The 14,084-nt window shown below is 49.4% G+C and overlaps 1 protein-coding gene across 3 annotated transcripts in view; it reads left to right on the top strand.

Annotated features, from left to right (window-relative positions):
* Window positions 1-4,614: 4,614 nt before the first annotated feature.
* tmem192 (transmembrane protein 192) overlaps window positions 4,615-14,084 on the top strand; it is a 54,522-nt gene continuing 45,052 nt past the window's right edge. The window contains exons 1-2 of one of the 3 annotated variants that reach the window (XM_072495945.1): window positions 4,615-4,795; window positions 13,886-13,963. In XM_072495945.1, the coding sequence (XP_072352046.1) occupies window positions 4,766-4,795; window positions 13,886-13,963 (108 nt within the window). In that variant the 5' untranslated portion in view covers window positions 4,615-4,765. The remainder of the gene's footprint in view (window positions 4,796-13,885; window positions 13,964-14,084) is intronic. The other 2 variants (XM_072495942.1, XM_072495944.1) reach the window with 2 other exon arrangements.

A 14,084-nucleotide genomic window follows, 5' to 3' on the forward strand; every position in this document is an offset into this window, starting at 1 on the left:
TCGCCTCCGACATCGTCGGGGGTAGCGTCCCCCCTTCCCTGGCCTCATTGAACGCCCTCGCCATCAACGGGGCCAACAAGTCCACATATTTTCTGTAGTATTCCACCGGGAACTCGTCCGGCCCCGGAGCCTTCCCTGCTTGCATGCTTCCCAGTCCCTTAATAACCTCGTCCACCTCAATCGGCGCCCCCAGGCCTGCCACCTCCCGCTCCTCCACTTTCGGGAACTTCAATTGGTCCAGGAACTGCCGCATCCCCTCCTCTCCCTCTGGGGGTTGAGACCTATACAGTTCCTCATAAAAGGTCTTAAACACCTCATTTATCTTTCCTGGCCTTCGCTCAGTGTCTCCCCTTTCATCCCGAATTCCTCCTATCTCCCTCGCTGCTGCCCTCTTTCGCAGTTGGTGCGCCGACAGGCGACTAGCCTTTTCCCCATATTCGTACCTCCTCCCCTGTGCCTTCCTCCACAGCACCTCCGCCTTTCTGGTGGTCAGAAGGTCAAACTCAGTCTGGAGTCGTCGCCTCTCCCTGTACAGCTCCTCCTCCGGGGTCTCTGCAAATTCCCTGTCCACCCTTAAAATTTCCCCCAGTAATCTATCCCTTTCCTTGGCCTCTGTTTTCCTTTTGTGGGCCCCAATAGAGATCAGCTCTCCTCTGACCACCGCTTTTAGTGCTTCCCAGACCACTCCCACAGGGACCTCGCCGTCGTCATTGACCTCCAGGTATCTCTCAATACACCCCCTCACTCTTGCACACACTCCCTCATCCGCCATCAGTCCCACATCTAATCGCCAGAGTGTTCTCTGTTCCCTGTCCTCTCCTACTTCCATGTCCACCCAATGTGGGGCATGATCCGAAACCGCTATGGCTGAGTATTCAGCTTCTTCCACCCTAGAGATCAACGACCTTCCTAAGACAAAAAAATCTATCCGGGAGTACACTTTATGGACATGGGAGAAGAAGAAATACTCCCTAGCCCTAGGTCTAAGAAATCGCCATGGATCCACTCCCCCCATTTGGCCCATAAACCCCTTAAGTACCTTGGCCGCTGCCGGCCTTCTTCCGGTCCTTGAGCTGGATCTATCTAGCCCCGGGTCCAGCACCGTATTGAAGTCCCCTCCTAAAATCAAATTTCCTGCCTCCAGGTCCGGTATACGCCCCAGCATCCGTCTCATGAATCCCGCATCGTCCCAATTTGGGGCATACACATTAACCAACATGACCTCCATTCCCTCCAGCCTACCACTCACCATTACATATCTACCTCCGCTATCTGCTACGATGTTCTTTGCTTCAAATGCTACCCGTTTCCCCACCAAAATGGCCACCCCTCTGTTCTTTGCGTCCAGTCCTGAGTGGAACACCTATCCCACCCAGCCTTTCCTTAGCCTAACTTGGTCTGCCACCTTTAGGTGCGTCTCTTGGAGCATAGCCACGTCTGCCCTTAGTCCTTTCAAATGCGCGAGCGCTCGGGCCCTTTTTATCGGTCCATTCAGGCCTCTCACGTTCCACGTGATCAGCCTCACTAGGGGGCTACCTGCCCCCCTTCCGTGTCGACTAGCCATTACCTTCTCTAGGCCAGTCCCATATCCCGCCTCCGCGCTCCCGCTCGCTCCCCCAGCGTCGCACACCGTCCCCGGCCACCCACTCTTTAGCCATTCCCTTTTGGATTTCCGCAGCAGCAACCCAGTTGTCCCCCCCCCCCCCCCCCCCCGCTAGATCCCTATCTAGCTTGATTGCTCCCCCCATATCACTTCCGTAAGTCAGCTGACTTCAACTGACCCCGGCTACTCCTGCTCACTCCTCGACCCCCCCCCCCCCCCCCGTGTGGGGGAACTCCCATCCGCCTTGCTCCTGTCTTCCCGCCTTATTCTTTCTGGCACGGGAACATCCCTTTACCTGACCCGCCTCTTCTGGCGCAGCTCCCTTTCCCCTCCCCCTCCCCTTCCCCATTCTCCGACTATGTCCCGTCTTTCCCCCCTCACCGGCGCGCCCACATTTCCCTAGTGTCTCCCCCCTTCCCTGTTTACTTCTCGATTAACTTTCACCATAACATTTACAAAAACAATAACAATAACAATTCCCTGCAGCATCAGTCCCTCAGTTCCAGTCCAGTTTCTCTTCTTTAATAAAGGTCCATGCTTCCTCCGCCGTCTCAAAGTAATAGTGTCTCTCCTGATACGTGACCCATAGTCTTGCCAGCTGCAGCATCCCAAACTTCACCTTCTTTTTGTGCAAAACCTCTTTGGCTCGGTTGAAGCTCGCCCTCCTTCTCGCCACCTCCGCACTCCAATCCTGGTATATCCGTACCATCGCATTCTCCCATCTGCTACTCCGCACCTTTTTAGCCCATCTCAGGACCTCTTCTCTGTCCTTAAGGCGGTAGAATCGCACGATTATCGCCCTCGGTGGTTCTCCCGCTTTTGGTCTTCTCGCCGGGATCCGACCTGCCCACTCCACCTCCATGGGGCCCGCAGGGGCCTCAGCACCCATCAGTGAGCTCAGCATCTTACTTGCGTACGCTCCACAGTCGACTCCTTCCACACCCTCAGGGAGACCTAGTATCCTAAGGTTCTTCCTTCGCGCTCCGTTTTCAAGGGCCTCGATCCTTTCAGCACACTTTTTATGAAGTGCCTCGTGCGTCTGAGTCTGAGTCTGAGTCTGAACCCTTACTGTGTACAGTTCTGGTCGCCTCATTTTAGGAAGGATGTGGAAGCTCTGGAAAAGATGCAAAGAAGATTTACCAGGATGTTGCCTGGAATGGAGAGTAGGTCTTACGAGGAAAGGTTGAGGGTGCTAGGCCTTTTCTCATTACAGCGGAGAAGGATGAGGGGCGACTTGATAGAGGTTTATAAGATGATCAGGGGAATAGATAGAGTAGACAGTCAGAGACTTTTTCCCCAGGTGGAACACACCATTACAAGGGGACATAAATTTAAGGTGAAAGGTGGAAGATATAGGAGGGATATCAGAGGTAGGTTCTTTACCCAGAGAGTAGTGGGGGCATGGAATGCACTGCCTGTGGAAGTAGTTGAGTCGGAAACATTAGGGACCTTCAAGCAGCTGTTGGATAGGTACATGGATTACGGGAAAATGATACAGTGTAGATTTATTTGTTCTTAAGGGCAGCATGGTAGCATTGTGGATAGCACAATTGCTTCACAGATCCATGGTCCCAGGTTTGATTCCAGCTTGGGTCATTGTCTGTGCGGAGTCTGCACGTCCTCCCCGTGTCTGCGTGGGTTTCCTCCGGGTGCTCCGGTTTCCTCCCACAGTCCAAAGATGTGCGGGTTAGGTGAATTGGCCAATGATAAATTGCCCTTAATGTCCAAATTGCCCTTGGTGTTGGGTGGAGGTGTTGAGTTTGGGTATGGTGCTCTTTCCAAGAGCTGGTGCAGACTCAAGTGGGCCGAATGGCCTCCTTCTGCACTGTAAATTCAATGATAATCTATGATTAATCTAGGACAAAGGTTCGGCACAACATCGTGGGCCGAAGGGCCTGTTCTGTGCTGTACTTTCTATGTTCTATGAACCGCCAGGCCCAGGACCTCGTCTTCAATACCTGACACCTTCTGCTCTACCACGCGGAGCTCAGTCTCCTGGGTCTTTAAAGTCTCCTTCAGCCCCTCAATTGCCTGTAGCATCGGGGTCAGTACCTCTTTCTTCAACAGGTCCACGCACCGTCTCACGACCTCGTCCTGCTCAGGCCCCCATGCCGCCTGCGATTTCTCCGCCGCCATTTTGTCCTCCTCTCCCTCTGACCTTATAGTTGAAGATTCTTCGGGCTGCAGCCGCCGCTACCGGTTTTTTCCTCCGTCGTTTGGGGGGGGACTCCCTTCCCACACACCCCACACCGGGTTGCTCGGCCGAAAAAATTCCCGTTGGGGCTCTTAAAAGAGCCCGAAGGTCCGTCGGAGCTGGAGCTGCCGAAACGTGCGGCTAGCTCATCCTCACCGCAACCGGAAGTCCACAGAGCATATCTGACAATAACCCGAATGAGCAGGTTCTTCCTGGAGGTGGAGCACTAATGTGAATTGTGGCAGGGAGGCGCAGCCAATCACACCGCATGTTCTGGGCATGCCCCAGTCTTGTTGGATTCTGGACAGCCTTCCACGAGGCAATGTCCCAGGTTGTGGGGATGAGGGTGGAACCGTTCCCGAGAGTGGCAGTGTTCAGGATAGGGGCTGTTTAGCACAGGGCTAACTCGCTGGCTTTGAAAGCAGACCAAGGCAGGCAAGCAGCAAGGAGCAGGAGGAGGCCTTTCGCCCTTCGAGCCTGCTCCACCATTCATCATGATCATGGCTGATCATCCAACTCAATAGCCTAATCCAGCTTTCGCCCCATAGCCTTTGATCTCATTCTTCACAAGTGCTGTATCTAGCCGCCTCTTGAATATATTCAAAGTTCTCTCTCTGTACACCCACGCTGTGTATTATTCTCTTCTCTGCCTCCCTGTCTCACACTCTCTCTCTCTGTATCTCTGCTCCTTCTCTGCCTCTCCTCCTCAGCTCAATGATGGAGCGCGCGCCGGCCGTTTGCACTTCAAGGAGAGCGCGAGGGGAGGGGCGGAAGGAATTTAAAGGCGGAACTCACAGCCGTCACCATTGCGAGGTCAGGAGGGGATTGCGCAGCGGACCGGAGGGGAGGGAAGCAAAGCACCAAGCTGGTACACCAGCTGACAGAGGGGTGAAGCCTGTGCGGCTGGTTGAATTGGTGGCATTTAATTCGTCGGTGTTGACATACTTTCATCACGCCCGCCATTAACGATGAGCTCAGAGGCGAGGCAGCGGCAGGAGGTGAGTCAGTGAGCGGGGGAGTTAAGTTTGAAACGTTGGGCCCCGCGCCTCTCATCAGCGTCCCGGAGTCAGAGCTGTCAATCAATCAGTCACTGCCCACCAGTCCTGTACATGATCTTATCTGCAGCATAGTTTGTAAGTCGTCTTTCCTGATTCTGCCTTTTTTTGGAAAGGAAAATGGGGTTCATTTTATAAAACCACAATATAACGTATCCTCGGGACTGCGACTGGTGCGCCCTTTATGCACCTTGGGTAGCTTCAGGGAGTGTTCTGTGTTTTTGAAGAGTTCAGCAGAAACTGAATTGTTACCATGCAGGAGCAGGCCATTTGGCCCATCCTGTCGGTGGTGGCTCTCCGAATGAGCAGCTTCCCTGGCGCCAATCGCCCGCCAACTTCCCCTAAACCAGTACGTTTCGAAGTCCTGTTGAAATAGCCTTTTTGAGTAGGCTTCTTTTGCTCGCCAAGATTTAAAATCGTGCCATCCCTTTACTGATGTGCAGATGAAACCAGATTATATTGTCAAATTGAAATTCTGTGCAGACAAGCTATTTGAAATGGGACGGATAGTTTAATGTTCAGGATTCTATTTGGGTAGAAGTTCATCAGATTTCTCTGCCTGGAACTTGCCAAACAAAGTTTGATACCAAGCCACCCACCCCTCCCTGAACTGCCAATGGATCAATTAAGAGTGACCATGAGCAGCAGAAGTTCAGAATCCGAGGGTTGTTGGGGGAGGTGGTGGCATAGTTTTATTGTCACTGGACCAGTAAACCAGAATGCTCTGTGGACCTGGGTGGTGAACTTTGAATTCTATAAAATCTGGAGAAAGATGTGGCAGGTGAGGCCATGGAGGGATTTGAAAATGAGGATCGGAATAAAATCAAAATGTTGCTTAATAGGGGTGCTGGGTGAACAGAACTTGGTGTGTATAGCAGCAGATTTATTGATTAGCTTTGGATGGTGGAATTAGGAGGCCAATTAGGAAGGAGTGTGTTGACTAGAGGTAACTTGAGTCAGGATTTCAGCAGCAATGAGCTGAGGGATGATGTAATGGAAGTGTAATAGAGTCATAAAGCACAGCAAAGGCCCTTCAGCCCATCGAGACTCTGCTTGTCAAAAACAACAACTATCTGGGGCCCATTTCCCAACCGCATTCTTGGGGATGGAGTGAACCTGTGGTTGAACATTTTGGGGATGGAGTGAACCTGTGGTTGAACTTTTATCTTTCCTTGTGTCCTCTAAGGATCTGACACTTATCATCTAGGGTCAAGTAGGATGCGATGACAGTGAAGATTCTTATTCAACCTCCTAATATGACCAGGGAAAAGGTCGGATAGAATTGGTGGTGAGAACAAAGCTTCTGGAAGGAAACAAATACTGTGTTCTGATCTGTCCATTGTATGGTTGGAGGAAATTTCTGTTTGTCGAGGACAGCTTGCAGGACGAGCCGTGTGATAAATTACAGCAAGTGGAGAGTTCAAGAGAGATGATTTGTTAGAGCTGGGCTTGCCAGCCTAGATGATAAATAAGAGGGAGCCACGGTTAAATCCTTTTTGAGGATCCCAGAGTTATTAGTGGAGGAGCAAGAACATCAGTCACAGCAGGTGATTCTCTGGTTATGACTAGATAAAAATGTGCCCAGACAAGTGCAAGCTGGATGACTGAGAGACTTGGGGAATGGTGTAGTCAGCTCTGTTAAATCTGTGGAATTCACTACCTCCAGAGTGTGGTGGATGCTGGGACAGTGAGTTAATGTAAAGAGGAATTGACAGAATTTTTTTTTTTTAAATAAGGGGGGTGGGGGGAATAATTCGTTGCTCTAAACTTCTCAAAAAACAAATGTTGGGGAGCACAGGGTTTAGTAAGTGCCAATTCATTTGTTCCAATTAAGGGGCAATTAGTGTGGCCAATCTACCTAGCCTGCACATTTTTGGGTTCAGGGGGCGAAACCCACGCAAACACAGGGAGACTGTGCAAACACCACACTGACAGTGACCCAGAGCCGGGATCAAACCTGGGACCTCAGTGCCGTGAGGCTGCAGGGCTAACCCACTGTGCCACCGTGCTGCCCTAGATCCTAAATAGTTGAGGTCTCTACACGATCCCTGCAACACTCCACTAGTTACAGTTTGCTAACCTGAAATTAGTCATTTAGCTCTGCTCTGTTTCCTATCAGTCAGTCCTTTATCCAAGCTAATATACCACCCCCACACCATATGCTTAACCTTATGTGCACCTTATTGAATGCTTTGGCAATCCAAATAAGCTCCATGTACAACTACCCCTTTTCCATTCTGCTAATTATATCCTGAAAGAACTCTTAATAAATTAGAGCTCTAAGGGGTGGCACATGGTGCAATGGTTAGCACTGGGACTACGGCGCTGAGAACCCGGGTTCGAATCCTGGCCCTGGGTCACTGTCCGTGTGGAGTTTGCACATTCTCCCCATGTCTGCGTGGGTTTCACCCCCACAACCCAAGGATTGCAGGTTAGGTGGATTGGCCATGCTAAATTTCCCCTTTAATTGTGAAAAAAATAATTGGGTACTCTAAATTTAAAATAAAATAAATTAGAACTCAAGTAAATTTTTCAAACTGTTTTCTTTTTTTTAAAATTAAATGAGTACCCAATTTATTTTTTTCAATTAAAGGGCAATTTTAGCGTGGTCAATCCACCTCCCCTGCACAACTTTCGGTTGTGGGGTCAAAACCCACACAATACGTGGAGAATGTGCAGACTCCACACAGACAGTGACCCAGATCGAACCTGGGACCTTGGTGCCGTGAGGTAGCTGTGCTAACCACTGCACCACCATGCTGCCCTTCAAACACAAGTTTTCAAGCATACTATGTTGATTTTTGACTCCATCTGATTTTTTTTAATAAACATTTTATTGAGGTATTTTTTGGTTTTACAGCAACAATAAAATAAACAATATACATGCACCTATAAACATAGTGCAAAAGCTGTCTTCCTTCCTTACAGGTCCCACCTTTTATTAACTCCCTACTCCTAAGCTAAACTAACCCCCCCCCCCCCCCCCCCTTCTGCTGGCGATTAATTTTCCGCAAAGAAGTCGACGGACGGTTGCCACCTCCGGGCGAATCCTAACATTGACCCGCAAGGCGAACTTGATTTTCTCCAAACAGAGAAAGCTAGCCATGTCTGACGGCCAGGTCACTGACTTCGGGGGCTTTGAGTCTCTCCAAGCTAATAATAAGCGTCTCCAGGCTGCCAGGGAAGCAAAGGCCAGAACATCTGCCTCTTCTCCTGGATTCCCGGATCATTCAACACCCTGAAAATCGTCACCTCTGAACCCAGTGCCTCCCTTGTTTTTAACAATGTGGACATGACATCTGTAAACCCCTGCCAGAATCCCCGAAGCTTTGGACATGTCCAGAACATGTGGACATGGTTTGCTGGCCCTCCTGCACACTTTGCACACCTACCTTCTATCCCAAAGAACCTGCTCATCCGGGCCACTGTCATGTGAGCCATGTCAACAACCTCAAATTGTATCAGGCTGAACCTGGCACATGTTGCGGACGTGTTGAGTCTACTCAACGTGTCCGCCCAAAGGCCATCCACTATCTCTCCTCCGAGCTCCTCCTCCCCCATGCGCTTCAGCTCCTCGGTCTGCGTCTCCTCTGGCCCCATAAGTTCCTTGTAAATGTCAGAGACCCTCCCTCCTCCCACCCACCCTCTGGAAACTATCCTGTCCTGTATCCCCCTTGGTGGTAGGAGCGGGAAGGTTGAAACCTGCCTGCATAGGAAGTCCCACACCTGCAGGTACCTGAATTTGTTTCCCCTCGCCAATCCAAATTTCTCCAGCTCCCTCAAGCTAGGAAAGCTCCCCTCTATCAACATATCCCCCATCCTCTCAATCCCTGCTCTCTGCCATCTCCGGAACCCCCCTGTCCATCCTTTCCAGGGGCAGCATGGTAGCATTGTGGATAGCACAATAGCTTCACAGCTCCAGGGTCCTAGGTTCGATTCCGGCTTGGGTCACTGTCTGTGCGGGGTCTGCACATCCTCCCCGTGTGTGCGTGGGTTTCCTCCGGGTGCTCCAGTTTCCTCCCACAGTCCAAAGATGTGCACGTTAGGTGGATTGGCCATGATAAATTGCCCTTAGTGTCCAAAATTGCCCTTAGGGGTGGGGTTACTGGGTTATGGGGATAGGGTGGAGGTGTTGACCTTGGGTAGAGTGCTCTTTCCAAGAGCCGGTGCAGACTCGATGGGCCGAATGGCCTCCTTCTGCACTGTAAATTCTATGAAACCAGTGATTATTACAAATTGAAGACCAAACCAATGCTCCCTCTGCTCCCACATGCCGCCTCCATTGCCCCCAGACTCTCGGGGGCCGCCACCACCATGGGGCCGGTAGAGTACCGTGCTGTCGGGAACGGCGGAGGTGCCGTTATCAACGCCTCTAAGCTGGTGCCCTTACATGAAGCCGCCTCCACACGCAGACTCTATCTGATTTTTAAAAAAATGATTTAATGTCCTGCTAATGACAGACCGTGGGCTAGTTTCTCTCCTTGAACAAAGGTCTCGCATTGTGCTTTTCCAATCTGCTGGAACCTTTCCAGAAAATAGGGAAATTCATAAGATTACAAGCAATGCGTCCATTATCTCTGCAGCCACTTTTTTAAGACCCTAGGATGCAGGAACATGTAAGTCTAGTCTTCAGTTCCATTAGTTTTCTCATTACTTTTACTCTAATCATTTTAAGTCCCCCCCCCCCCCCCACCACCACCACCACACACACACACACTTTTATGCCTTTTGATTTTCAACAATTCTTGGAATATTTTTGTCTTCTGATGTGAAGACTGATACTAAATATCTGTTCAAAGCCTCTGCCATTTCTCATTTCCCATAATTAACTCCCCAGTCCCCCCTCCAAGGGATCAATGTTCGCTTCAGCTATTTTTTCCTATTTATGTACTTGTAGAAACTTTTGCTGTCTTTTTATATTGCTTGCTAGTTTTTTTTATCATACTCCAATTTTTCCTTTGTTTTTAGTCCGCTGTTTCTGAAACCTTCCCAATCTTCTGCCCTACGACTAATCTTTGCAGCATTGTATGCCTTTTCTTTCAATTTGGTAACTTTTTGCCTGGGTAAAGCAGTCTTATTGATTGTCATCCCATCTACCACCTTAAACATTCACTCCTTCCAGCACTACAGTGGCTGCTGTGTGTGCTATCTACATGATGCACTGCAGCAACTTGCCAAAGCTCCTTTGACAGCTCCTTCCAAACCTGTGATGTCTACTGCCTAGAAGGACAAGGGCAGCAAATGCATGGTAACACCACCATCTGCAAGTTCCCCACAAAGCCACACGCCATCCTGACTTAGAAATATATTGCTGTTCCTTCACTGTTGCTGAGTCAAAATCCTGGAGCTCCTTCTTGGCAACAATGTGGGTGTTCCAACAACACATGGACTGTAGTATTTCATGAAGGCAGCTCACCACCCCTACTTGAGGGTATTTAGTGATGGGCAACAAATACTGGCCTTGCTAGTGACTCCTGTATCCAAGATTGTTTTTAAAGTTCAGTGCTATTGGAGAGGAGCTCAGACCTGCTTTTAAGCAAAAGCTGCTAATGTCTCTGAAAGAACCTCTGTAAAGCAGAGGTTGTATCTTGTAGCAGCTGCCTGCCTGCTCCTAAATATGCGTCTACTGACGCTTGGTGTTTCCATGTGACTCCTCTTTAAAATGCAGATTGTTTTGAGCTGATGCTTTTTTTCCTATTCTAATGAAAAAGAAACAGTCACTAAGTGTGAAGAGCAAGTTGGAGTGAGGCCTCTTTTATTGCTGGCTGTTTCTCGCCCACTTTCTCAATGTCAGTTGAAATGATACAGTTAGGTAGTCTGTATCAGTGTGTGCCCAGTCTGTATCAGTGTGTGCCCAGTTGTATGTCGCATTCTCCTACCAAAGTCATATAAACCATGTCAGCAAGGCCACAACCAGCAACCATATCATACCTAACCTGTGCAATGTTCCAGGAAAGGAATAGTTCTTGGAGACATATTTTTAAAAAGTATATCCAATACAGCCTCTGCTCAAGTAACAGCAAAGGTTGGCAACATTGCAGTCAATCAGCAGTTGTGGCATGAGCAAACAAATTAATATTTACATATAAGATTGTCGTAACTATAAAAATACAGTATTTTAAAAATGGAAATTGGATAGCTGAATAGCTGGGCAAGGCAACTATAAAATGAAAACTGAAAAGCTCGCAATGTGGAAGTGAATCCAGTAATCTGAAGAAAATAAAAACCAGGGCTGGGTTACCCTACCATAACATCTTTTCCACAAAGGAGTCCCAACTTTGAATTTTAATTTTAAATGCTAGAAATATTCAAGTCGGGCAGCATTGGCAGAGAGAACCCTGTAAGTGAAAGACACTTAATTAGAAATTACTGTATCACAACTATTTTAAATGTACATTTTCTGATGGCTCAAATTTTAAAAATACAGGTCCAAAATCTTGATTTGAGTTGAAAATCTATTAATTTTGAAAATGGAACAGAATCAAAACTAAACCAAGCTATAGTCATTCAATCCTTTCAAAATACAAATGCCTGCCTTGTTCAAAATTATGGTGATCACCACTGAGTAAGTCACATAGCAGAGAGGGATTGTAACGTATCTTGCTGAGAACTTCCAGCATTGAACTGCAAATGAGGTCATCCAGCTTTTAAGCGGCCTATTGCTTTAAAGGATTTTCACCCAAGCAATTGGGAAATAAAAAGCACCGATACTCCATTTAATAAAAAAAAAAAAGAATTGGGTATGCATGTGGGGTAAGATAGATACTTTGGCTTCTGGTGGTGGGTATGAAGGAGTAAGTCTCACATTTGGTGGCTCCCGCTCTGGTCGGACTTTTGGACCTTTCCCCTGTTTTTCTACCGGACTTTAATTGTAAAATGGATGTTAGTGGCAATTGTTTACTGAATTCCCACTTCGGTGCATGGAGAAAAGGACTAGAGGTGTTCGGAAGGGCAGAAACAAGAAGATAGAGAAGGCTTGGGCTGTAGCTGCAACAGAAGTCAGCATGGTGGGGGTTCGGACCTCTGGCTTGTTGACCCAGCAGTCTATGGAGCAGCTGATGCAAGTCATTCAGGAAGGCTTTGCGACGCAGGAATGGTACTGCTTGGACCAAGAGTCAATTGAGTGGTTGGAGCATAGATTGGACACCCAGGATTGGGCAATCCAGAAGGTGGCGAAGGTGCTGACTGAGCAGAAGAAACATCAGACTGCAGTGGAGCTGGAGGTGGGGATGCTGAGGGACCAGCAGAAGAAGCTCCTGGAGAAGGTGGAGGACCTAGAGAATCGGTCCTGCCAGCAGACCTAAGAATTGTCGGGCTCCCGGAGGGGTCCGAAGGAACGGATGCTGGGGCATACATCGCAGACATGTTTGTGAAACTGCTGGGGGATGGGGCATTCTCCCCGCCCTTGGAGGTGGATAGGGCTCACACAGCACTCGCGAGGAAGCCGTGAATGGGAGAGAGACCCCCCCCCCCTTCAAGGCAATGGTGGTGAGATTCCACAGGTTCTCGGATAAGGAGTGCATTCTACAGTGGGCCAAGCAGACACTGAGCTGTAAATGGGACAATAGGATCCTGCGGGTTTACCAGGACCTGGGTGTAGAGGTGGCCAGGAGGAGGGCAGGCTCCAACCAGATCAGGTCGATCCTTAAGGTGAAATTTGGACTGTTATACCCAGCCCGTCTCTGGGTCACGCATGAGGATCAGCACTTCTACTTCGAGTCGCCTGAGGACGTGTTGGCCTTTGTGAAAAAGAAAGGGCTGGTGATGGATTGAGAACTTTTGAACTTGGCTGCAACATTTGTTTTTGTAAAAAGGTTTCTTGTTTTGCGTTTCATGGAAGATGTTTGTGATGCCGTTTGCATTGATTTGGAACCAGCGGTAGAGCTGGAAGATGTTTGTGATGCTGTTTGCATTGATTTGTAACCAGCAGCACTGATTTGTAACCAGCGGTAGAGCTGAGTCAGTTAAGGTTTTCATTTGCAGTGTTGGAGGATGGAGGTGTGCTTGTTTTGATCTTGGTGTTTTTCTGTTGGGCATTGTGTGGGGATTGTTTGATGTTGCAGTTTGTTTGTTTGAGCGGTGGGGAGGGAACAATAGGGGGTGACTGTGGTGCCGGGGATGGGGGCCACCAAGATAGCTGGGCGAACTAGCTCTCTGAACCGTAATGGGGGGTGTGCATATGTTTGGTTTAGTAAAGGGGCTTGGCTACGGTGTTGTTACTGGGGTGGGGTGGGGTGGGGGGGGGGGGGGTGTGTTCTGCTGACAAGGGAGGGACTTGAGCCGAGAGAGGAGGTTGGGGGCGGGGGCTGCCTGGGGATGGACCGGTGGAGGTGCAGAGCACGGACTGGAGGTGGGCTTAAAGGGGATGGCTGATTTGGTGGGAGGGGAGGGGGCAGCAATGAGCACCCCAACTAGGCTGATCATCTGGAATGTTCGAGGATTAAATGGACAAGTCAAAAGAGCACGTGTGCTCGCGCATCTTAAGGGATTGAAGGCGGATGTGGTAATGCTGCAGAAGACACCTTCGAGTAACGGACCAGGTTAAACTGAGGAACGGCTGGGCCAGTTAGGTCTTTCACTCGGGACTAGATTCAAAGACTACAGGGGTCGCGATCCTGATCAATGAGCGGGTGGTGTTTGAGGCGGGTAGAATAGTCTAGGACATGGGAGGTCGGTACATTACGGTCAATGGGAAGCTTGAGGGGGTGCAGGTGGTATTAGTAAACGTGTATGCGCCAAATTGGGACGATGTGGAGTTTATAAAGAGGATGCTGGGGAAGATACCGCATCTGGACTCGCACAGGTTGGTCATGGGAGGGGACTTCACAGTTCTGGACCCTGGCTTGGACCGGTCATGCTCCAGATTGGGCAGGATGCCAGCAATGGCAAAGGAACTAAAAGGGTTCATGGAGCTGATTTTGGGGGGGGGGGGGTGGGTCTCCATGGAAATTTGGGCAGCTGAGGGTGAAGTAGTTCTCCATCTACTCACGTGCATGAAGTGTATTCCCGGATTGATTTCTTTATTTTGAGCAGGGCCTTGCTGGGTTGGTGAACACTGGGTACTTGGCGATTACAATCTCAGACCATGCTCCGCACTGCGTTCACCTGCAGGTTAGTAAAGACTGTAACCAGCGCCTGCACGTGAGGTTGGATGTTGGACTTTTGGCAGATGAAGGTGTTATGGGGAGGCGTTTTCAGAACCCCAAAATGTATCGTGGAGTTCAACCAACCT

Source organism: Scyliorhinus torazame, chromosome 3, assembly GCF_047496885.1.
Source record: "Scyliorhinus torazame isolate Kashiwa2021f chromosome 3, sScyTor2.1, whole genome shotgun sequence".
Classification (NCBI taxonomy): Eukaryota; Metazoa; Chordata; class Chondrichthyes; order Carcharhiniformes; family Scyliorhinidae; genus Scyliorhinus; species Scyliorhinus torazame.